The sequence below is a fragment of the Panulirus ornatus genome, chromosome 33, assembly GCF_036320965.1.
Source record: "Panulirus ornatus isolate Po-2019 chromosome 33, ASM3632096v1, whole genome shotgun sequence".
NCBI classification, from domain to species: Eukaryota; Metazoa; Arthropoda; class Malacostraca; order Decapoda; family Palinuridae; genus Panulirus; species Panulirus ornatus.
This window is the reverse complement of record NC_092256.1, coordinates 7,768,041-7,792,583: the sequence shown is the minus strand read 5'-3', so window position 1 is coordinate 7,792,583 and position 24,543 is coordinate 7,768,041. Positions and strand designations below refer to the sequence as shown.

Below are 24,543 nucleotides of genomic sequence, written 5' to 3'. Positions count from 1 at the left end.
TTGTAAAGAATGTTAAACCAGAAAAGACTCGTATAACCAAAAGCAATTCCAAAGACACTTTGAAGTCTAAAGTAATTAAAAAGCTCCTGACATGGAGAAACCTCTAACACATGTACAGCTTGGAATACCTCTGAGGCCAATAATTATTCTGAAGCCTGAGAAAAACCACAAAAATCTAAATCCATTTATTCATACAGTTAGCAGAAGATAACAAATGTGCTGGTAATTTCTTCCTTACATGATTCATATATTTTTTCTTTCATAGTTTCAACAGTAAGGACAACCATGGATCACTACTACAAACTGGGTATAGCTTATGAAGTTCAATAATGTTTGTCTGTAAGAGGATGCAATACATTTTCTGTACTTAACTGCAATAAATGACTGTTTCTCCAAAGCTGAAACATTTAGTGTCTCAATGATATGAATAACTATACAAGTGGCTGGTTTCTTTCCTGAAGCTAGGTCTGATACAGGAAAGCAGGTTAACTGAGAGTGCATCAACTCAAGACTGATGAATTCAAGTATACTGTCCTTGCCCTTTCTTTTTCTTAAAGATTATTACTGAGAAGTAAGTTTGCTTTCGACTAGGTAGCCTCACTTCCTGTTTCATGACCCATGATTCAATATCACCCTGATAGGCTGTCTTAATGATGCACTAACAATCACAGAAAAAAATGTATAAACTGAAAAAGTAAAGCTCTCATTGTTGTTTCTCACCTAAATCAAGTCTCTTGGTGTACTCGTTGATTTCCTTTGCAACATTTGCCATCCTCGTCTTGGCTTCTGTAAGGTCCTTATAATCTGGGTGACTTCGGGGTGTCTCACTCACTAAACGATCCAAAAACAGCGGGTACCTGTTCAGGTAAATATGCATCTCATGAACATGTTCCAAGGAATCTTCTGTTTTTGCTGTCTCATGTATCTTTCTCTTCCCAGTTTTGCACATAGCACCACATTCTTTTTATTCTCTCTCTTCTTTAGACGGCCCTGCTCTCGCACAAAAATCCTCACTAAAGTCAGTCCTTTAATAAATACATAAGGATAAAGAAAGGAAAAGTAAGGAGACAAGAGGAAAAATTTTCTCAGAATTATGAAGAATGTGAAAAACTTGTCTTTTAAAAGGGGGCAGGTTATGACTATCAATAAAAGCAAGACTGCTAAATGTTGTCTTAACCTAAAAAGTTTACTTGCATCCATCCATTTGTTTCTGTCAACCCCCTCTACTAATCTAATAAGATTTTCTGTACTATTTTGATCACTCTAGAAACATGTCCACGGTACACAATCACTCTTTTCCGTCCATCAGTTAATCTTTTCGATACAGTAATGGGTGGAACAACTGTGCACAGGCTCATGCAAAAAAACAAAAGTCTGAGGTGGTGTCACATAAGCAAGAAATACATTCCCTAAGAATGTATGGATAAGGACCATTCCTACCCTTGTTATCCAATGAGTAGGCACCAACTTTCATTTGCCCTTTGCAAACCACCAAAGAGTGATCAGCTTACTTGTTATGCAGGCTTGTCCTCAGCTAAATTGTGATCATCACCAGCCTGATATCACTGACCCATTAACTTCCAACAACTTGCTCACAATATGTGAATTGCAGGTGCCAACATAAGGCATTCACAGATGTTGCAGAGAAAAGACTTACCCAAAAAGAGGAGGGGAAGGCAAGGCAGGGTAAGAAAAATGCTTGAGGAACACCTCCTCACATCTAAAAAGTTTTCCAGACCTACATTTCTCTCCTCTGCAGTCTGTTCCAGACCTACATGAATGAAGAGCACATCCACAAAACTGAGGAGGATTTTGAGAAAAACTTTTAGGTCGATCTAAACCCAAGACAAAAATAACAACCTTCAATGATGAAAAGAAGGAACACTGGAATAAAACTCTCCTAAATAAGGAACTGCCAAAGCCACAAAGGGTAGGATGATAAAGTCCAAACTAAGGTATCATCTAACAAAGGTGGAAGAAGAGTGCCAAAGACCCTTTCCCTTGATTTCCCACAATGAAAAGTTTCAAAGGAAGGCCATGGAAAAGGCCATCTTTCTCACATTAAGCATGCCAGCATGAGGCCTAAAATCAATCAATAAAATGAGCCTCTTAATCTACATGGAGATATTTCTCAAAAAGAGTTTTCAAGGACCAGGGTGAACAAATAACTGGTACCCTTGATAATCTCTCTGAAGAAATACAAAAGGTTCCTAAGTGATTCAATTTGGCATAAGGCATGATGCTTTCTTGATAACAATGTTCCAAGAGTGAATGATAACAAGGCTAATTCTAAATATATGATTTCATTCTTGGCCATAAATATGGAATTTGGGTTTATCATAACCTAATGTCATTAAAGACAAGATGACCTGTCTAGACAAGATTTACTAATATCTCTCTCTCTCTCTCTCTCTCTCTCTCTCTCTCTCTCTCTCTCTCTCTCTCTCTCAGTCCAAGACTGTCAGGACAAGAGTCTTCATACGAAGTTGTGAAGCCAGAAAAACAGCCAGAAAACCTTCATATGAAGTTGTGAAGCCAGAAAAACAGCCAGAAAACCTATCACATTGCAAAAGGCACTTGTGGCCATTTAATACCCTTACTAATGACCTAATTCTAAAATCTTATTATCCAAACATTTTCTTAATGCAGACATACCACAAACTCCATTATTTCATAATTCTAAAGTATTCATATTACATAAAACATCCAGCTACACTTACTTAAGAACTCTCTGGACAGGCTTAATCAGGACAGATCTCATGTCCATCAGCTGAATCTTGTGCTGCTGTAGCTCACTCAAAACCCATTGAAGAAATGCAGCCGGCTCTGGTTCCTCCGCATACTGCACAAAGTATCCATACAAACATATAAAATCACTAAGTATATGATATAAAATACTGTCTCCACATTCATAAGGAATAAAAAAATTTAAAAAATGCTTATAAGGATAAATGATTCATTATCAATTGCCAGTTTTGCAGATTTATTTCTCCATAGTAAAGTACTAGTCTTTAAAATCATCACGTCCATTTCCATACCTGTTAAGATACCTGATTATACACAAATTTTTGTAAATTGATCAAGTGGACTGCTGATCACCCTACTGCATAGGTCCCAACATAATCAAGTGTGATCAGCCAAGCACATGCTGCTACCTTACTATCTAATCACTTTTTTCATACTTTGCCATTTCTTGCTTTATTGTTGTAAGGCAAGGAACAGATGAAACCAGAACCTCCTTTGTTTGTATCCACTGAGTAACTGTTACGTATTATGAAATGAAACCAGAGCCCACCATTCACAGCCAAGAGATCAAACTGAGATCAAATCAGTGGTTTCTCCTTATTGCCGTGGTTTCCCTTGACTGCTTCATATTCCCTGGTTTAGTCCAGTGACATGTATATCTATCACTATATACATATACAATATCAAGAATCAAGCATAGGGTTGGAGAGGAAAGTAAATCTCTATCAAAAATTAACATGCTAATAAAATGGAAAGTAAATTAGTACGTGTCATTAACTGTCTCATCACCCTAACCTGTTTTTCTCCACTGTCCATTAGTTATGCAACAATACATGTTTACTATGAACAATATGTAGGTTATGAAGTACAAAAATCTGTCCTCTACTGTACTCCAAAGGATGAGCACTAAATATATTTCAAGCAAAAAATCTTAGATTTCTTTTCTATACTGAACCCTAAAGTTGAGCCACCATTTTGACACTACATTCAAAATCATTCTTACACATACTTCCATCTCAAATAGAGCAAATATTACCCACATCCTTCTTTTCATGAAAGCTGGCAACAAATGTATAAAAACAAAAAAAATGCTCAAATCCACAGAAACTATCATTCCTAACCATGGGGGATATGTTCCTGGAAGACGATATAGGGGGTTTGGGGATTACCCTTTGAGTACCCTTTGAGAGTTATATCTCAAGTCCTACAACAAAACTTGAAGGTCAAAAATAACAGTGTCAAACCTCAAAGACAACATCCTTATTCTACAAAAGTATAAAGAAATATCCAAGTTCCTGACTTACGAACATCAAAAATGGAGCAAACCCCTATACACAAAATTAATACTGTATATCAACATATCATGGGAACTTCAGTGAAGGGCGCAAATGGGGAGGTGATAACAAGTAGTGGTGATGTGAGAAGGAGATGGAGTGAGTATTTTGAAGGTTTGTTGAATGTGTTTGATGATAGAGTGGCAGATATAGGGTGTTTTGGTCGAGATGGTGTGCAAAGTGAGAGGGTTAGGGAAAATGATTTGGTAAACAGAGAAGAGGTAGTGAAAGCTTTGCGGAAGATGAAAGCCGGCAAGGCAGCAGGTTTGGATGGTATTGCAGTGGAATTTATTAAAAAAAGGGGGTGACTGTATTGTTGACTGGTTGGTAAGGTTATTTAATGTATGTATGACTCATGGTGAGATGCCTGAGGATTGGCGGAATGCGTGCATAGTGCCATTGTACAAAGGCAAAGGGGATAAGAGTGAGTGCTCAAATTACAGAGGTATAAGTTTGTTGAGTATTCCTGGTAAATTATATGGGAGGGTATTGATTGAGAGGGTGAAGGCATGTACAGAGCATCAGATTGGGGAAGAGCAGTGTGGTTTCAGAAGTGGTAGAGGATGTGTGGATCAGGTGTTTGCTTTGAAGAATGTATGTGAGAAATACTTAGAAAAGCAAATGGATTTGTATGTAGCATTTATGGATCTGGTGAAGGCATATGATAGAGTTGACAGAGATGCTCTGTGGAAGGTATTAAGAATATATGGTGTGGGAGGAAAGTTGTTAGAAGCAGTGAAAAGTTTTTATCGAGGATGTAAGGCATGTGTACGTGTAGGAAGAGAGGAAAGTGATTGGTTCTCAGTGAATGTAGGTTTGCGGCAGGGGTGTGTGATGTCTCCATGGTTGTTTAATTTGTTTATGGATGGGGTTGTTAGGGAGGTAAATGCAAGAGTTTTGGAAAGAGGGGCAAGTATGAAGTCTGTTGGGGATGAGAGAGTTTGGGAAGTGAGTCAGTTGTTGTTCGCTGATGATACAGCACTGGTGGCTGATTCATGTGAGAAACTGCAGAAGCTGGTGACTGAGTTTGGTAAAGTGTGTGGAAGAAGAAAGTTAAGAGTAAATGTGAATAAGAGCAAGGTTATTAGGTACAGTAGGGTTGAGGGTCAAGTCAATTGGGAGGTGAGTTTGAATGGAGAAAAACTGGAGGAAGTGAAGTGTTTTAGATATCTGGGAGTGGATCTGGCAGCGGATGGAACCATGGAAGCGGAAGTGGATCATAGGGTGGGGGAGGGGGCGAAAATTCTGGGGGCCTTGAAGAATGTGTGGAAGTCGAGAACATTATCTCGGAAAGCAAAAATGGGTATGTTTGAAGGAATAGTGGTTCCAACAATGTTGTATGGTTGCGAGGCGTGGGCTATGGATAGAGTTGTGCGCAGGAGGATGGATGTGCTGGAAATGAGATGTTTGAGGACAATGTGTGGTGTGAGGTGGTTTGATCGAGTGAGTAACGTAAGGGTAAGAGAGATGTGTGGAAATAAAAAGAGCGTGGTTGAGAGAGCAGAAGAGGGTGTTTTGAAGTGGTTTGGGCACATGGAGAGAATGAGTGAGGAAAGATTGACCAAGAGGATATATGTGTCGGAGGTGGAGGGAACGAGGAGAAGAGGGAGACCAAATTGGAGGTGGAAAGATGTAGTGAAAAAGATTTTGTGTGATCGGGGCCTGAACATGCAGGAGGGTGAAAGGAGGGCAAGGAATAGAGTGAATTGGAGCGATGTGGTATACCGGGGATGACGTGCTGTCAGTGGATTGAATCAAGGCATGTGAAGCGTCTTGTGTAAACCATGGAAAGTTGTGTAGGTATGTATATTTGCGTGTGTGGACGTATGTATATACATGTGTATGGGGGTGGGTTGGGCCATTTCTTTCGTCTGTTTCCTTACGCTACCTCGCAAACGCGGGAGACAGCGACAAAGTATAAAAAAAAAAAAAAAAAAATCAACATATCATTACAGCCAAACCTTCGCCTCCCCTGCCACTGACACCACCACTTCAAATATCCTATTTCTTTTCTTATGCGCTAGTACTGACTTGAAATATTAATCTGTAAAGTATATCAATACATACAATATCATTAACCCTGGGGATAGAGGAGAAAGAATACTTCCTATACATTCCTCAAGTGTCGTAGAAGGCAACTAAAGGCGACAGGAGCGTGGGGCAAGAAACCCTCCCCTTTTGTATTTTAACTTTCTCAAAGGGGAAACAGGAGTCTCGCAGGGAGTGTTCATCCTCCTCGAAGGCTCAGATTGTGGTCTCTAAATGTTTGCGGATGTAACTAAGATGAGAAAAAAGGAGGGAGAGGTATTATGTTTGAGGAAAGGAACCTGGATGTTTTGGCTCTGAGTGAAAAGAAGCTCAAGGGTAAAGGGGAAGAGTGGTTTGGGAATGTTTTGGGAGTATAGTCAGGGGTTGGTGAGAGGACAAAAAGCAAGGGAAGGAGTAGCACTACTCCTGAAACAGGAGTGGTGGGAGTATGTGATAAAGTGTAAGAAAGTAAACTCTAGATTGATATGGGTGAAAGTGAAAGTGGATGGAGAGAGATGGGTGATTAATGGTGCATATGCACCTGAGCATGAGAAGAGAGATCAGGAGGGGCAAGTGTTTTAAGAACAACTGAGTGAGTGTGCTAGCAGTTTTGGTGCACGAGACCGGGTTATAGTGATGGGTGATTTGAATGAAAAGGTGAGTAATGTGGCAGTTGAGGGAATAATTGGTGTACATGGGGTGTTAACTGTTGTAAATGGAAATGGTGAGGAGCTTGTAGATTAGTGTGCTGAAAAAGGACTGGGGAATGGGAATACCTGGTTTAAAAAGCGAGATATACATAAGTATACGTATGTAAGTAGGAGAGATGGCCAGAGAGCATTATTGGATTATGTGTTAATTGATAGGTGCGTGAAAGAGAGACTTTTGGATGTTAATGTGATGAGATGTGCAACTGGAGGGATGTCTGATCATTATCTTGTGGAGGCGAAGGTGAAGATTTGTAGAGGTTTTCAGAAAAGAAGAGAGAATGTTGAGGTGAAGAGACTGGTGAGAGTAAGTGAGCTTGGGAGGAAGACTTGTGTGAGGAAGTACAAGGAGAGACTGAGTGCAGAATGGAAAAAGGTGAGAACAAAGGACGTAAGGGGAGTGGGGGAGGAATGGGATGTATTTAAGGAAGCAGTGATGGGCAGATTACGAAGGGTAGTGAGTGGTGGGATGAAGTAGTAAGATTATTAGTGAAAAAGAAGAGAGAGGCATTTGGACAATATTTGCAGGGAAATAGTGCAAATGACTGGGAGATATATAAAAGAAAGAGGCAGGAGGTCAAGAGAAAGGTATAAGAGGTGAAAAAGAGGGCAAATGAGAGTTGGGGTGAGAGAGTATCATTAAACTTTAGGAAGAATAAAAAGGTTTTGGAAGGAGGTAAATAAAGAGCGCATATCAAGAGAACAAATGTGATCATTGGTGAAGGGGGCTAATGTAGAGGTGATAACAAGTAGTGGTGATGTGAGAAGGACAAGAAGTGAGTATTTTGAAGGTTTATTGAATGTGCTAGGTGATAGAGATATAGGGTTTTTGGTCAAGGTGGTGTGCGAAGTGAGAGGATTAGGGAGAATAATTTAGTAAACAGAGAAGAGGTAGTAAAAGCTTTGCAGAAGATGAAAGATGGCAAGGCAGCAGGTTTGAATGGTATTGCAGTGGAATTTATTATAAAAGGGGGTGACTATGTTGTTGACTGGTTGGTAAGGATATTTAATGTATGTTTGACTCATGGTGAGGTGCCTGAGGATTGACAGAATGCTTGCATAGTGCCATTGTACAAAGGCAAAGGGGATAAAGGTGGGAGCTCAAATTACAGAGGTATAAGTTTGTTGAGTATTCCTGGGAAACTATATGGGAGGGTATTGATGAGAGGGTGAAGGCATGTACAGAGCATCAGATTGGGGAAGAGCAGTGTGGTTTCACAAGTGGTAAAGAATGTGTGAATCAGATGTTTGATTTAAAGAATGTATGTGAGAAATACTTAGAAAAACAAATGGATTTGTATGTAGCATTTATGGATCTAGAGAAGGCATATGATAGAGTTGATAGAGATGCTCTACGGAAGGTAATGAGAGTATATGGTGTGGGAGGCAGGTTGTTATAAGCAGTGAAAAGTTTTTATCGATGATGTAAGGCATGTGTACATGCAGGAAAAGAGGAAAGTGATTGGTTCTCAGTGAATGTCGGTTTGTGGCAGGAGTGTATGATGTCTCCAGGGTTGTTTAATTTGTTTATGGATAGGGTTGTTAGGGAGGTGAATGCAAGAGTTTTGGGGAGAGGGGCAAGTATGCAGTCTGTTGTGGATGAGAGAGCTTAGGAGGTGAATCAGTTGTTGTTCACTGATGATACAGAGCTGGTGGCTGATTCAGATGAGAAACTGAAGAAGCTGGTGACTGAGTTTGGAAAAGTGTGTGAAAGAAAAAAGCTGCGAGTAAATGTGAATAAGAGCAAGGTTATTAGGTACAGTTGGGTCGAGGGACAAGTCAATTGAGAGGTAAGTTTGAATGGAGAAAAACTGGAGGAAGTGAAGTGTTTTTAGATATCTGGGAGTGGAATTGGCAGCGGATGGAACCATGCAAGCGGAAGTGAGTCACAGGGTGGGGGAGAGGGCAAAAGTTCTGGGAGAGTTGAAAAATGTGTGGAAGGCGAGAACAATATCTCAGAAAGCAAAAATGGGTATGTTTGAAGGAATAATGATTCCAACAATGTTATATGGTTACGAGGCATGGGCTATGGATAGAGTTGTGCGGAGGAGGGTGGATGTGTTGGAAATGAGATGTTTGAAGAAAATATGTGGTGTGAGGTGGTTTGATCGAGTAAGTAATGAAAGGGTAAGAGAGATGTGTGGTAATAAAATGAGTGCGGTTGAGAGAGCAGAAGAGGGTGTTTTGAAATGGTTTGGTCACATGGAGAAAATGAGTGAGGAAAGATTAACAAGGAGGATATATGTGTCAGAGGTGGAGGGAACAAGAAGTGGGAGACCACACTGGAGGTGGAAAGATGGAGTGAAAAAGACTTTTAGCGATTGGGGCCTGAAAATGCAGAAAAGTGAAAGGCGTGCAAGGAGTAGTAAATTGGAACGATGTGGTTTACCGGGGTCGATGCACTGTCAATGGATTAAACCAGGGCATGTGAAGCATCTGGGGTAAACCATGGAAAGTTTTGTGGGGCCTGAATGTGGAAAGGGAGCTGTGGTTTCGGTGCATTGTACCTGACAGCTAGAGACTGTGTGTAAACGATTGTGGCCTTTTTTTGTCTTTTCCTAGCACTACCTTATGCACATGCGGGGGGAGGGGGCTGTCATGAATAAAGGCAGCAAGTATGAATTATGTACATGTGTATATATGTATATGTCTGTGTATGTATATATATGTATATCTATTTGCTTTGTCGCTGTCTCCCGCGTTAGCGAGGTAGCACAAGGAAACAGACGAAAGAATGGCCCAACCCACCCACATAAACATGTATATACATACACGTCCACACATGCAAATATACATACCTATACATCTCAATGTACACATATATATACACAGACAGACATATACATATATACACATGCACATAATTCATACTGTCTGCCTTTATTTATTCTCATCGCCACCTCGCCATACATGGAATAACAACCCCCTCCCCCTTCAGGTGTGTGAGGTAGCGCTAGGAAAAGACAACAAAGGCCACATTCGTTCACACTCAGTCTCCAGCTGTCATGTAATAATGCACCAAAACTACAGCTCCCCCTCCACATCCAGGCACCACACAACTTTCCATGGTTTACCCCAGATGCTTCACATGCCCAGGTTCAATCCATTGACAGCATGTTGACCCCGGTATACCACATTGTTCCAATTCACTCTATTCCTTGCATGCCTCTCATCCTCCTGCATGTTCAGGCCCCGATCACTCAAAATCTTTTTCACTCCATCTTTCCACCTCCAATTTGGTCTCCCTCTTCTCCTCGTTCTCTCCACCTCTGACACATATATCCTCTTGGTCAACCTTTCCTCACTCATTCTCTCCATGTGCCCAAACCATTTCAAAACACCCTCTTCTGCTCTCTCAACCACACTCTTTTTATTTCCACACATCTCTCTTACTCTTACATTACTTACTCGATCAAACCACCTCACACCACATATTGTCCTCAAACATCTCATTTCCAGCACACCCACCCTCCTGCGCACAACTCTATCCATAGCCCACGCCTCGCAGCCATACAACATTGTTGGAACCACTATTCCTTCAAACATACCCATTTTTGCTTTCCGAGATAATGTTCTCGACTTCCCAAACATTCTTCAAGGCTCCCAAAATTTTTGCCCCCTCCCCCACCCTATGATTCACTTCCGCTTCCATGGTTCCATCTGCTGCCAGATCCACTCCCAGATATCTAAAACACTTTATTTCCTCCAGTTTTTCTCCATTCAAACTCACCTCCCAATTGACTTGACCCTCAACCCTACTGTACCTAATAACCTTGCTCTTATTCACATTTACTCTTAACTATCTTCTTTCACACACTTTACCAAACTCAGTCACCAGCTTCTGCAGTTTCTCACATGAATCAGCCACCAGCGCTGTATCATCAGCGAACAACAACTGACTCACTTCCCAAGCTCTCTCATCCACAACAGACTTCATACTTGCCCCTCTTTCCAAAACTCTTGCATTCACTTCCTTAACAACCCCATCCATAAATAAATTAAACAACCATGGAGACATCACACACCCCTGCCGCAAACCTACATTCACTGAGAACATTCACTTTTCTCTCTTCCTACACGTACACATGCCTTACATTGTCGATAAAAACTTTTCACTGATTCTAACAACTTGCCTCCCACACCATATATTCTTAATATAGAGCATCTCTATTAACTCTATCATATGCCTTCTCCAGATCCATAAATGCTACATACAAATCCACTTGCTTTTCTAAGTATTTCTCACATACATTCTTCAAAGCAAACACCTGATTCACACATCCTCTACCACTTTTGAAACCACACTGCTCTTCCACAATCTGATGCTCTGGACATGCCTTCACCCTCTCAATCAATACCCTCCCATATAATCTACAAGGAATACTCAACAAACTTATACCTCTGTAATTTGAGCACTCACTCTTATCCCCTTTGCCTTTGTACAATGGCACTATGCAAGCATTCCGCCAATCTTCAGGCACCTCACCATGAATCATACATACATTAAATAGCCTTACCAACAGTCAACAATACAGTCACCCCCTTTTTTGATAAATTCCACTGCAATACCATCCAAACCTGCTACCTTGCCAGCTTTCATCTTCCGCAAAGCTTTTACTACCTCTTCTCTGTTTATCAAATCATTTTCCCTAACCCTCTCACTTTGCACACCACCTCGACCAAAACACCCTATATTTGCCACTCTATCATCAAACACATTCAACAAACCTTCAAAATACTCACTCAGTCTCCTTCTCACATCACCACTACTTGTTATCACCTCCCCATTAGCCCCCTTCACTGAAGTTCCCATTTGCTCCCTTGTCTTACGCACTTTATTTACCTCCTTCCAAAACATCTTTTATTCTCCCTAAAATTTAATGATACTCTTTCACCCCAACTCTCTTTTGCCCTCTTTTTCACCTCTTCCACCTTTCTCTTGACCTCCTGCCTCTTTCCTTTATACATCTTCCATTCATTTGCATTTTTTCCCTGCAAAAATCGTCCAAATGCCTCTCTTCTCTCACTAATAATCTTACTTCTTCATCCCACCACTCACTACCCTTTCTAATCAACCCACCTCCCACACTTTTCATGCCACAAGCATCTATTGCGCAAGCGATCACTGCTTCCCTAAATACATCCCATTCCTCCCCCACTCCCCTTACCTCCTTTGTTCTCACCTTTTTCCATTCTGTACTCAGTCTCTCCTGGTACTTCCTCACACAAGTCTCCTTCCCAAGCTCACTTACCACTCTCTTCACCCCAACATTCTCTCCTCTTTTCTGAAAACCCCTACAAATCTTCACCTTCGCCTCCACAAGATAATGATCAGACATCCCTCCAGTTGCACCTGTCAGCACATTTACATCCAAAAGTCTCTCTTTCCTGGGCCTATCAATTAACACGTAATCCAATGACGCTCTCTGGCCATCTCTCCTACTTACATACGTATACTTATGTATATCTTCCTTTTTAAACCAGGTATTCCCAATCACCAGTCCTTTTTCACCACATAAATCTACAAGCTCTTCACCATTTCCATTTACAACACTGAACATCCCATGTATACCAATTATTCCCTCGACTGCCAAATTACTCACCTTTGCATTCAAATCACCCATCACTATAACTCGGTCTTGCGCATCAAAACCACTAACACACTCATTCAGCTGCTCCCAAAACACTTGCCTCTCATGATCTTTCTTTTCATGCCCAGATGCATATGCACCAATAATCACCCATCTCTCTCCATCAACTTTCAGTTTTACCCATATCAATCAAGAGTTTACTTTCTTACACTCTATCACATACTCCCACAACTCCTGTTTCAGGAGTAGTGCTACTCCTTCCCTTGCTCTTGTCCTCTCACTAACCCCTGACTTTACTCCCAAGACATTCCCAAACCACTCTTCCACTTTACCCTTGAGCTTCGTTTCACTCAGAGCCAAAACATGCAGGTTCCTTTCCTCAAACATACAATCTATCTCTCCTTTTTTCTCATCTTGGTTACATCCACACACATTTAGACACCTCAATCTGAGCCTTCGAGGAGGATGAGCACTCCCCACGTGACTCCTTCCTCTGTTTCCTCTTTTAGAAAGATAAAATAGAGGAGGGGAGGGTTTCTGGCCCCCCGCTCCCGTCCCCTTTAGTCACCTTCTATGACATGTGAGGAATGCGTGGGAAGTAATTCTTCTACCCTATCCCCAGAGATATATGTATATGTTGAAGTGTATAGGTATGTATATGTGCATGTGTGGATGTGTATGTATGTACATGTGTAAGTGGGTGGGTTGGGCCATTCTTTTGTCTGTTTACTTGCGCTACCTCACTGACATGGGAGACAGCGACAAAGTATAATAAATAAAAACAAATAATACAATATGTGTGTGTAAGGTGGTTTGATCGAGTAAGTAATGAAAGGGTAAGAGAGATGTGTGGCAATAAAAAGAGTGTGGTTGAGAGAGCAGAAGAGGGTGTTTTGAAATGGTATGGTCACATGGAGAGAATGAGTGAGGAAAGACTGACAAGGAGAATACATGTGACAGAGGTGGAGGGGACGAGGAGAAGTGGGAGACCAAATTGGAGGTGGAAAGATGGAGTGAAAAAGATTTTGAGCGATCGGGGCCTGAACATGTAGGAGGGTGAAAGGCGTGCAAGGAATAGAGTGAATTGGAATGATGTGGTTTATGGGGGTAGACGCACTGTAAATGGATTTAACCAGGGCATGTGAAGCGTCTGGGGTAAACCATGGAAGTTTTGTGGGGCCTGGATGTGGAAAGGGAGCTGTGGTTTCAGTGCATTATACATGAGAGCTAGAGGCTGAGTGTGAACGAATGGGGCCATTTTTGTCTTTTCCTAGCACTACCTCGCTTGCATGCAGGGGGAGGGGGTTGTCATTTCATGCATGGAGGGGTGGCAACGGAAATGAATAAAGGCAGCAAGTATGAATTATGTACATATGTATATATGTATATGTCTGTGTATGTATATATATGTATATGTTGAAATGTATAGGTATGTATATGTGCGTGTGTGGACGTCTATGTATGTATATGTGTATGTGGGTGGGTTGGGCCATTCTTTTGTCTGTTTCCTTGCGCTACCTCGCTGACGCGGGAGACAGCGACAAAGCATAATAAATATAAATAAATAATACAATATGTGGTGTAAGGTGGTTTGATCGAGTAAGTAATGAAAGGGTAAGAGAGGTGTGAGGTAATAAAAAGAGTGTGGTTAAGAGAGCAGAAGAAAGTGTTTTGAAATGGTTTGGTCACAAGGAGAGAATGAGTGAGGGAAGCTTGACAAAGAGGATATATGTGTCAGAGGTGGAGGGAACGAGGAGAAGTGGGGGACCAAATTGGAGGTGGAAAGATGGAGGGAAAAAGATTTTGAGCGATTGGGGCCTGAACATGCAAGAGGGTGAAAGGCATGCAAGGAACAGAGTGAATTGGAATGATGTGGTATACTGGGGTCGACGTGCTGTCAATGGATTGAACCAGGGTATGTGAAGTGTCTGGGGTAAATCATGGAAAGTTTTGTGGGGCCTAGATGTGGAAAGGGAGCTGTGGTTTCGGTGCATTATACATGACAGCTAGAGACTGAGTGTGAATGAATGTGGCCTTTTTTGTCTTTTCTTAGCGCTACTTTGTGCGCATGTGGGGGCAGGAGATTGTCATTTCATGTGTGGTGGGGTGGTGACAGGAATGACTAAAGGCAGCAAGTATGAATTATGTACATGTGTATATATGTATATGTCTGTACATGTATATATATGTATGCATTGGAATGCACAAATATGTAAATGTGTGTGTGTGGACATGTATGTATAAACATGTGTATGTGGGTGGGTTGGGCCATTCTTTCGTCTGTTTCCATGCGCTACCTCTATAATGCAGGAGACAGTGACAAAGTACAATGAATAAAATCAATAAATATTACAATATTACGATATATGATTTTTGGGATGTATGGTCATCACAGACAACAGGGGCAGCACAGAAATAGGAGATTGATGGTGGTGTTGTTTCCACCTAGCATCTCAGACATCACAACCACCATAAGCACCACCCCATCTATCATCACCACCATCACTCCCATCACCATTATCACACCACCAACTTCAAAAGCACTCATCACCTACACCATCACCATTCCCACCATAACACAATTACCATTACCCTCCACCACCCTAACTACCATCATTCCACCATCACCACCAATGTTACACGACCATCACCATTACACCATTATCAAAACCAATATCGTCACTTTTACAACTCACTAACACCATCACCACCATTACCACCCCCATCATCACTATTACATCAAGAACCTCCGAGGAATAGTGGTGAGCATTACAAATAGCCACAAGTCAGCACAGGTCAGCCTGGGGTTAGACCTACATGGGTTTGAAACCTGGACATGGTAGATGGCATACATGTATGTATGTGTGCGTGCATGTGTTTCTGTGTGTGTGTGTGTGTGTGTGTGTGTGTGTGTGTGTGTGTGTGTGTGTGTGTAGGAATAAAGATATAATATGTATGAACGTATGTAAAATTGTGTGGGGTAATGAATGAGAAGGGGATGGCATGTACAGAGCATCAAATTGGGGAGGAGCAGTATGGTTTCAGAATGTAAGGATCATGTGTTTGCTTTGAAGAATTTGTATGTGGCATTTATGGATCTGGAGAAGATATATGATAAGGTTGATAGAGATTCTTTGTAGAAGGTTTTAAAAGTATATGGTGTGGGAGGTAAGTTGTTAAAAGCAGTGAAAAGTTTTTACCAAGGATGTAAGGCATGTGTACGGGTAGGAAGAGAAGGAAGTGATTGGTTCCCAGTGAATATCGGTCTGGGGCAGGGGTGTGTAATGTTCCCATGGTTGTTTAATTTGTTCATGGATGTGGTGGTTAGCAAGGTGAGTTTTGGAAAAAAGGGGTGACTATACAGTCTATTGTGCACAAAAGGGCCTATGAAGTGAGGCAGTTGTTGTTTGCCAATGATACAGCTCTAGTGGCTGATTCATGAGAGAAACTACAGAGGTTGGTGACTGAGTTTGGAGGGGTGTGTGAGGGGAAAAAGTTGAGAGCATATGTTAATAGGAGCAAGGTTATTAGGTTCAGTAGGGTTGAGGGGCAAGTTAGTTGGGAGGTAAGTTTAACTGGGGTAAAACTGGAGGCAAGTTAGCTGGGAGGTAAGTTTACATGGAGAAAAACTGGTGGAAGTGAAGTGTTTTATATATTTGGGAGTGGACTTACCAGCAGATGGAACCATTGAAGTGGAAGTGAGTCACAGGGTGGGGGAGGGAGTGAAGGTTCTTTGAGTGTTGAAAAATGTATGGAAGGCGAGAACATTATCTCAGGGAGCAAAAATGGATATCTTTGAAGGAACAGTGGTTCCAACAATCTTACATGGTTATGAGGCATGGGCTACATATAGGGTTGTACAGAGCAGGGTAGATGTGTTGAAAATGAAATATTTGAGGAAAATATGTCGTGTGAGGTGGTTTGATCAAGTAATGAAAGGGTAAGAGGGATGTGTGGTAATAAAAAAAGTGTGGTTGAGAGAGCAGAAAAGGGTGTGTTGAAATGGTTTGGACACATGGAGAGAATGAGTTAGGAAAGATTGAAAAAGAGGATATATGTGTCGGAGGTGGAGGGAACGAGAAGTGGGAGACCAAATTGGAGGTGGAAAGATGGAGTGAAAAAGATTTTGTGTGATCGGGGCCTGAACATGCAGGAGGGTGAAAGGAGGGCAAGGAATAGAGTGAATTGGATCGATGTGGTATACCGGGGTTGACGTGCTGTCAGTGAATTGAATCAGGGCATGTGAAGCGTCTGGGGTAAACCATTTAAAGCTGTGTAAGTATGTATATTTGCGTGTGTGGACATATGTATATACATGTGTGTGGGGGTGGGTTGGGCCATTTCTTTCGTCTGTTTCCTTGCACTACCTCGCAAACGCGGGAGACAGCAAAAAAAAAAAAAAAAAATGTGTCAGAGGTAGAGGGAAAAAGAGAAGCAGGAATTGGAGGTGGAAGAATGGAGTGAAAAGGATTTTGAGTGATCAGGGCCTGAACAACAGGAGGGTGAAATGAGTGCAAGGAATAGAGTGAACTGGAACGATGTGGTATACCGGGGTGGATGTACTGTCAATGGATTGAACCAAAACATGTGAACCATCTGGGGTAAACCATGGAAAGGTCTGTGGGGCCTGGATGTGGAAAGGGAGCTGTGGTTTTGGTGCATTACACATGACAGCTAGAGACCGAGCATGAATGAATGTGGCCTTTTTGTATTTTCCTCGTGATACCCCGCTAGAGGGGGGAGGGGATGCTGTTTCCTGTGTGGCAGGATAATGATGGGAATGGATGAAGGCAGCAAGTATGGATATATACATAAGAATATATGTATATGAATGTGCATGTATATGTTATATTTTATCATACTTTGTCACTGTCTCGCGCCTTAGCGAGGTAGTGCAAGGAAACAGATGAAAGAATAGCCCAATCCACCCACATACACATGTATATACATACACATCCACTCACAGCACATATACATATCTATACATCTCAACATATACATATATATACATATACAGACATATACATATATACACATGTACAAAATTCATAGTCTGCCCTTATTCATTCCCGTCGCCACACCGCCATACATGAAAATGAAAACCCCCTCCCCGCATGTGCGCGAGGTAGCACTAGGAAAACACAACAAGGGCCATATTCGTTCACACTCAGTCTCTAGCTGTCATGTAAAATGCACCGAAACCACAGCTCCCTTTCCACATCCGAGCCCCACAAAACTTTCCATGGTTTACCCCAGACGCTTCACATGCCCTGGTTCAATCCATTGACAGCATGTCGACCCCGGTATACCACATCGTTCCGATTTACTCTATTCCTTGCATGCCTTTCACCCTCTTGCATGTTCAGGCCCCGATCACTCAAATTCTTTTTCACTCCAACTTTCCACCTCCAATTTGGTCTCCCACTTCTCCTCGTTCCTTCCACCTCTGACACATATATCCTCCTTCTCAATCTTTCCTCACTCATTCTCTCCATGTGCCCAAACCATTTCAAAACACCCTCTTCTGCTCTCTCAACCACACTCTTTTTATTACCACACATCTCTCTTACCCTTTCATTACTTACTCGATCAAACCATCTCACACCACATATTTTCCTCAAACATCTCATTTCCAACACATCCACCCTCCTCCGCACAACTCTATGTATAGCCCACACCTCGCAACCATATAACATTGTTGGAACCACTATTCCTTCAAATATACCCATTTTTGCTTTCCAAGATAACGTTCTCAACTTCCACACATTTTCAACACTCCCAGAACTTTCACCCCCTCCCCCACTCTATGATTCATTTCTGCTTCCATGGTTCCATCCTCTGCCAAATCCACTCCCAGATATCTAAACCCCTCACTTCCTCCAGTTTTTCTCCATTCAAACTTACCTCCCAGTTGACTTGTCCCTCAACCTTACTGGACCTAATAACCTTGCTCATATTCACATTAGCTCTCAGCTTTCTTCTTTCACACACTTTCCAAACTCAGTCACCAGCTTCTGCAGTTTCTCACCCGAATCAGCCACTCGCGCTGTATCATAAGCGAATAACAACTGACTCACTTCCCAAGCTCTCTCATCCACAACAGATTGCATACTTGCCCCTCTTTCCAAGACTCTTACATTCACCTCCCTAACAACCTAATCCATAAACAAATTAAACAACCATGGAGGCATCACGCACCCCTGCCGCATACCAACATTCACTGAGAACCAATCACTTACCTCTCTTCCTACACATACACATGCCTTACATCCTCGATAAAAACTTTTCACTGCTTGGCAAGGCAGCGGGTTTGGATGGTATTGCAGTGGAATTATTGCAGTGGAATTATTAAAAAAGGGGGTGACTGTATTGTTGACTGGTTGGTAAGGTTACTTAATGTATGTAAGACTCATGGTGAGGTGCCTGAGGACTGGCGGAATGCTTGCATAGTACCATTGTACAAAGGCAAAGGGGATAAGAGTGAGTGCTCAAATTACAGAGGTATAAGTTTGTTGAGTATTCCTGGGAAATTACATGGGAGGGTATTGATCGAGAGGGTGGAGGCATGTACAGAGCATCAGATTGGGGAAGAGCAGGGTGGTTTCACAAGTGGTAGAGGATATGTGGATCAGGTGTTTGCTTTGAAGAATGTATGTGAGAAATACTTAGAAAAGCAAATGGGAGGTAAGTTTGAATGGAGAAAAACTGGAGGAAGTAAAGTGTTTTAGATATCTGGGAGTGGATCTGGCAGCAGATGGAACGATGAAAGCTGAAGTGAATCATAGGGTGGGGAGGAGGCGAAAATCTGGGAGCCTTGAAGAATGTGTGGAAGTCGAGAACATTATCTCGGAAAGCAAAAATGGGTATGTTTGAAGGAATAGTGGTTCCAACAATGTTGTATGGTTGCGAGGCGTGGGCTATGGATAGAGTTGTGCGCAGGAGGGTGGATGTGCTGGAAATGAGATGTTTGAGGACAGTGTGTGGTGTGAGGTGGTTTGATCGAGTAAGTAATGAAAGGGTAAGAGGGATGTGTGGTAATAAAAAAAGTGTGGTTGAGAGAGCAGAAAAGGGTGTGTTGAAATGGTTTGGACACATGGAGAGAATGAGTTAGGAAAGATTGAAAAAGAGGATATATGTGTCGGAGGTGGAGGGAACGAGAAGTGGGAGACCAAATTGGAGGTGGAAAGATGGAGTGAAAAAGATTTTGTGTGATCGGGGCCTGAACATGCAGGAGGGTGAAAGGAGGGCAAGGAATAGAGTGAATTGGATCGATGTGGTATACCGGGGTTGACGTGCTGTCAGTGAATTGAATCAGGGCATGTGAAGCGTCTGGGGTAAACCATTTAAAGCTGTGTAAGTATGTATATTTGCGTGTGTGGACATATGTATATACATGTGTGTGGGGGTGGGTTGGGCCATTTCTTTCGTCTGTTTCCTTGCACTACCTCGCAAACGCGGGAGACAGCAAAAAAAAAAAAAAAAAAATGTGTCAGAGGTAGAGGGAAAAAGAGAAGCAGGAATTGGAGGTGGAAGAATGGAGTGAAAAGGATTTTGAGTGATCAGGGCCTGAACAACAGGAGGGTGAAATGAGTGCAAGGAATAGAGTGAAATGGAACGATGTGGTATACCGGGGTGGATGTACTGTCAATGGATTGAACCAAAACATGTGAACCATCTGGGGTAAACCATGGAAAGGTCTGTGGGGCCTGGATGTGGAAAGGGAGCTGTGGTTTTGGTGCATTACACATGACAGCTAGAGACCGAGCATGAATGAATGTGGCCTTTTTGTATTTTCCTCGTGATACCCCGCTAGAGGGGGGAGGGGATGCTGTTTCCTGTGTGGCAGGATAATGATGGGAATGGATGAAGGCAGCAAGTATGGATGTATACATAAGAATATATGTATATGAATGTGCATGTATATGTTATATTTTATCATACTTTGTCACTGTCTCGCGCCTTAGCGAGGTAGTGCAAGGAAACAGATGAAAGAATAGCCCAATCCACCCACATACACATGTATATACATACACATCCACTCACAGCACATATACATATCTATACATCTCAACATATACATATATATACATATACAGACATATACATATATACACATGTACAAAATTCATAGTCTGCCCTTATTCATTCCCGTCGCCACACCGCCATACATGAAAATGAAAACCCCCTCCCCGCATGTGCGCGAGGTAGCACTAGGAAAACACAACAAGGGCCATATTCGTTCACACTCAGTCTCTAGCTGTCATGTAAAATGCACCGAAACCACAGCTCCCTTTCCACATCCGAGCCCCACAAAACTTTCCATGGTTTACCCCAGACGCTTCACATGCCCTGGTTCAATCCATTGACAGCATGTCGACCCCAGTATACCACATCGTTCCGATTTACTCTATTCCTTGCATGCCTTTCACCCTCTTGCATGTTCAGGCCCCGATCACTCAAATTCTTTTTCACTCCAACTTTCCACCTCCAATTTGGTCTCCCACTTCTCCTCGTTCCTTCCACCTCTGACACATATATCCTCCTTCTCAATCTTTCCTCACTCATTCTCTCCATGTGCCCAAACCATTTCAAAACACCCTCTTCTGCTCTCTCAACCACACTCTTTTTATTACCACACATCTCTCTTACCCTTTCATTACTTACTCGATCAAACCATCTCACACCACATATTTTCCTCAAACATCTCATTTCCAACACATCCACCCTCCTCCGCACAACTCTATGTATAGCCCACACCTCGCAACCATATAACATTGTTGGAACCACTATTCCTTCAAATATACCCATTTTTGCTTTCCAAGATAACGTTCTCAACTTCCACACATTTTTAACACTCCCAGAACTTTCACCCCCTCCCCCACTCTATGATTCATTTCTGCTTCCATGGTTCCATCCTCTGCCAAATCCACTCCCAGATATCTAAACCCCTCACTTCCTCCAGTTTTTCTCCATTCAAACTTACCTCCCAGTTGACTTGTCCCTCAACCCTACTGGACCTAATAACCTTGCTCATATTCACATTAGCTCTCAGCTTTCTTCTTTCACACACTTTCCAAACTCAGTCACCAGCTTCTGCAGTTTCTCACCCGAATCAGCCACTCGCGCTGTATCATAAGCGAATAACAACTGACTCACTTCCCAAGCTCTCTCATCCACAACAGATTGCATACTTGCCCCTCTTTCCAAGACTCTTACATTCACCTCCCTAACAACCTAATCCATAAACAAATTAAACAACCATGGAGGCATCACGCACCCCTGCCGCATACCAACATTCACTGAGAACCAATCACTTACCTCTCTTCCTACACATACACATGCCTTACATCCTCGATAAAAACTTTTCACTGCTTGGCAAGGCAGCGGGTTTGGATGGTATTGCAGTGGAATTATTGCAGTGGAATTATTAAAAAAGGGGGTGACTGTATTGTTGACTGGTTGGTAAGGTTACTTAATGTATGTAAGACTCATGGTGAGGTGCCTGAGGACTGGCGGAATGCTTGCATAGTACCATTGTACAAAGGCAAAGGGGATAAGAGTGAGTGCTCAAATTACAGAGGTATAAGTTTGTTGAGTATTCCTGGGAAATTACATGGGAGGGTATTGATCGAGAGGGTGGAGGCATGTACAGAGCATCAGATTGGGGAAGAGCAGGGTGGTTTCACAAGTGGTAGAGGATATGTGGATCAGGTGTTTGCTTTGAAGAATGTATGTGAGAAATACTTAGAAAAGCAAATGGGAGGTAAGTTTGAATGGAGAAAAACTGGAGGAAGTAAAGTGTTTTAGATATCTGGGAGTGGATCTGGCAGCAGATGGAACGATGAAAGCTGAAGTGAATCATAGGGTGGGGAGGAGGCGAAAATCCTGGGAGCCTTGAAGAATGTGTGGAAGTCGAGAACATTATCTCGGAAAGCAAAAATGGGTATGTTTGAAGGAATAGTGGTTCCAACAATGTTGTATGGTTGCGAGGCGTGGGCTATGGATAGAGTTGTGCGCAGGAGGGTGGATGTGCTGGAAATGAGATGTTTGAGGACAGTGTGTGGTGTGAGGTGGTTTGATCGAGTAAGTAATGTAAGGGTAAGAGAGATGTGTGGAAATAAAAAGAGCGTGGTTGAGAGAGCAGAAGAGGGTGTTTTGAAATGGTTTGGGCACATGGAGAGGATGAGTGAGGAAAGATTGACCATGGGCACATGGAGAGAATGAGTGAGGAAAGATTGACCAAGAGGATATATGTGTTGGAGGTGGAGAGAACAAGGAGAAGTGAGAGACCAAATTGGAGGGGGAAAGATGGAGTGAAAAAGATTTTGTGTGATCGGGGCCTGAACATGCAGGAGGGTGAAAGGAGGGCAAGGAATAGAGTGAATTGGATCGATGTGGTATACCGGGGTTGACGTGCTGTCAGTGGATTGAATCAGGGCATGTGAAGCGTCTGGGGTAAACCATGGAAAGTTGTGTGGGGCCTGGATGTGGAAAGGGAGCTGTGGTTTCGGGCATTATTGCGTGGCAGCTAGAGAATGAGTGTGAACGAATGGGGCCTTTGTTGTCTTTTCCTAGTGCTACCTCACACACATGAGGGGGGAGGGGGAAGGTATTCCATTTGTGGCAAGGTGCCGATGGGAGTGAATGGGGGCAGACAGTGTGAATTGTGTGCATGTGTATATATGTATGTGTCTGTGTATGTATATATATATGTGTACATTGAGATGTATAGGTATGTATATTTGCGTGTGTGGACGTGTGTGTGTATACACTGTGTTTGGGGGTGGGTTGGGCCATTTCTTTCGTCTGTTTCCTTGCGCTACCTCGCAAACGTGGGAGACAGCGACAAAGCAAATAAAAAATTTATGGATCTGGAGAAGGCATATGATAGAGTTCATAGAGATGCTCTGTGGAAGGTATTAAGAATATATGGTGTGGGAGGCAAGTTCTTAGAAGCAGTGAAAAGTTTTTATCAAGGATGTAAGGCATGTGTATGTGTAGAAAGAGAGGAAAGTGATTGGTTGTCAGTGAATGTTAGTTTGCAGCAGGGGTGCGTGATGTCTCCATGGTTGTTTAATTTGTTTATCAATGGGGTTGTTAGGGAGGTGAATGGAAGAGTTTTGGAAAGAGGGGCAAGTGTGCAGTCTGTCATAGATGAAAGAGCTTGGGAAGTGAGTCAGCTATTGTTCGCTGATGATACAGCGCTTGTGGCTGATTCGAGTGAGAAACTGCACAAGCTGGTGACTGAGTTTGGTAAAGTGTGTGAAAGAAGAAAGCTGAGAGTAAATGTGAATGAGAGTAAGGTTATTAGGTATAGTAATGTTGAGGGATAAGTCAACTGGGAGGTAAGTTTGAATGGAGAAAAACTGGAGGAAGTGAAGTTCCTTCTCAGTTAACATAAGAAAAAAACATTTGCTTCATTTCCCTACACCCAATCGCTACCTCCTGCATCAGCAAGGTAGCACTAAGAAACAGACAACAGTGAGGTAGCATCAGGAAACATAAAAAGAAAGGCCATGTCTGCTCACATCCATACACAAACTGTCACAAGTAATGCACCAAAATCACAGCTCCTTATCCTGGCCCCACAGACCTTTCCACAGTTTAACCCAGACATTTCACATGCCCTGGGTCAGTCCATTGACAGCACATTTACCTAAGTATATCATATTCCAATTCACTCTACTCCAAGTATGCCTTTCACCCTCTTGCATGTTCAGGCACCGACTGCTCAAAATCTTTTTCATTTCATCCTTCCATTTCCAATATGATCTCCCCATTCTCCTTGTTCCTTGCACTTCTGATAAATATATCCTCTTTTTCAACCTCTCCTCCTCATTCTCTCCATATGTCCACACCATTTCAGCACACCCTCTTCTGCTCTTTCCACATTAATCTTTTTATCACCAAACATCTCCCTTACCTTTATCACTTACTCAATCAAACCACCTCACACCACATATTATCCTCAAACATTTCATTTCCAGCAAATCCACTCTCTTCTTCACAGCTTTATCTATAGCCCAGGCCTTGCATCCATATAATATTGTTGGGACTACTATTCCTTCAAAACAAACCCACTTTTATCCTCTTTGATAACGTTTTCTCTTTACATATATTCATCAGTGCTCCTAAAAC

At 42.2% G+C, this 24,543-nt stretch overlaps 1 protein-coding gene across 4 annotated transcripts in view; it reads right to left on the bottom strand.

The window, feature by feature from the left end:
• Positions 1-24,543, bottom strand: part of LOC139759424 (uncharacterized) — a 286,276-nt gene that overhangs the window by 134,381 nt on the left and 127,352 nt on the right. For all 4 annotated transcript variants that reach the window (XR_011715046.1, XM_071681522.1, XM_071681521.1 and 1 more), the window contains exons 11-12: positions 2,721-2,842; positions 721-857 (exon numbers count right to left, since the gene is read on the bottom strand). Coding sequence is in view for 3 of the 4 variants with exons in the window: in XM_071681522.1 (XP_071537623.1) it covers positions 721-857; positions 2,721-2,842 (259 nt within the window). In the remaining variant the exon portion in view is untranslated. The remainder of the gene's footprint in view (positions 1-720; positions 858-2,720; positions 2,843-24,543) is intronic.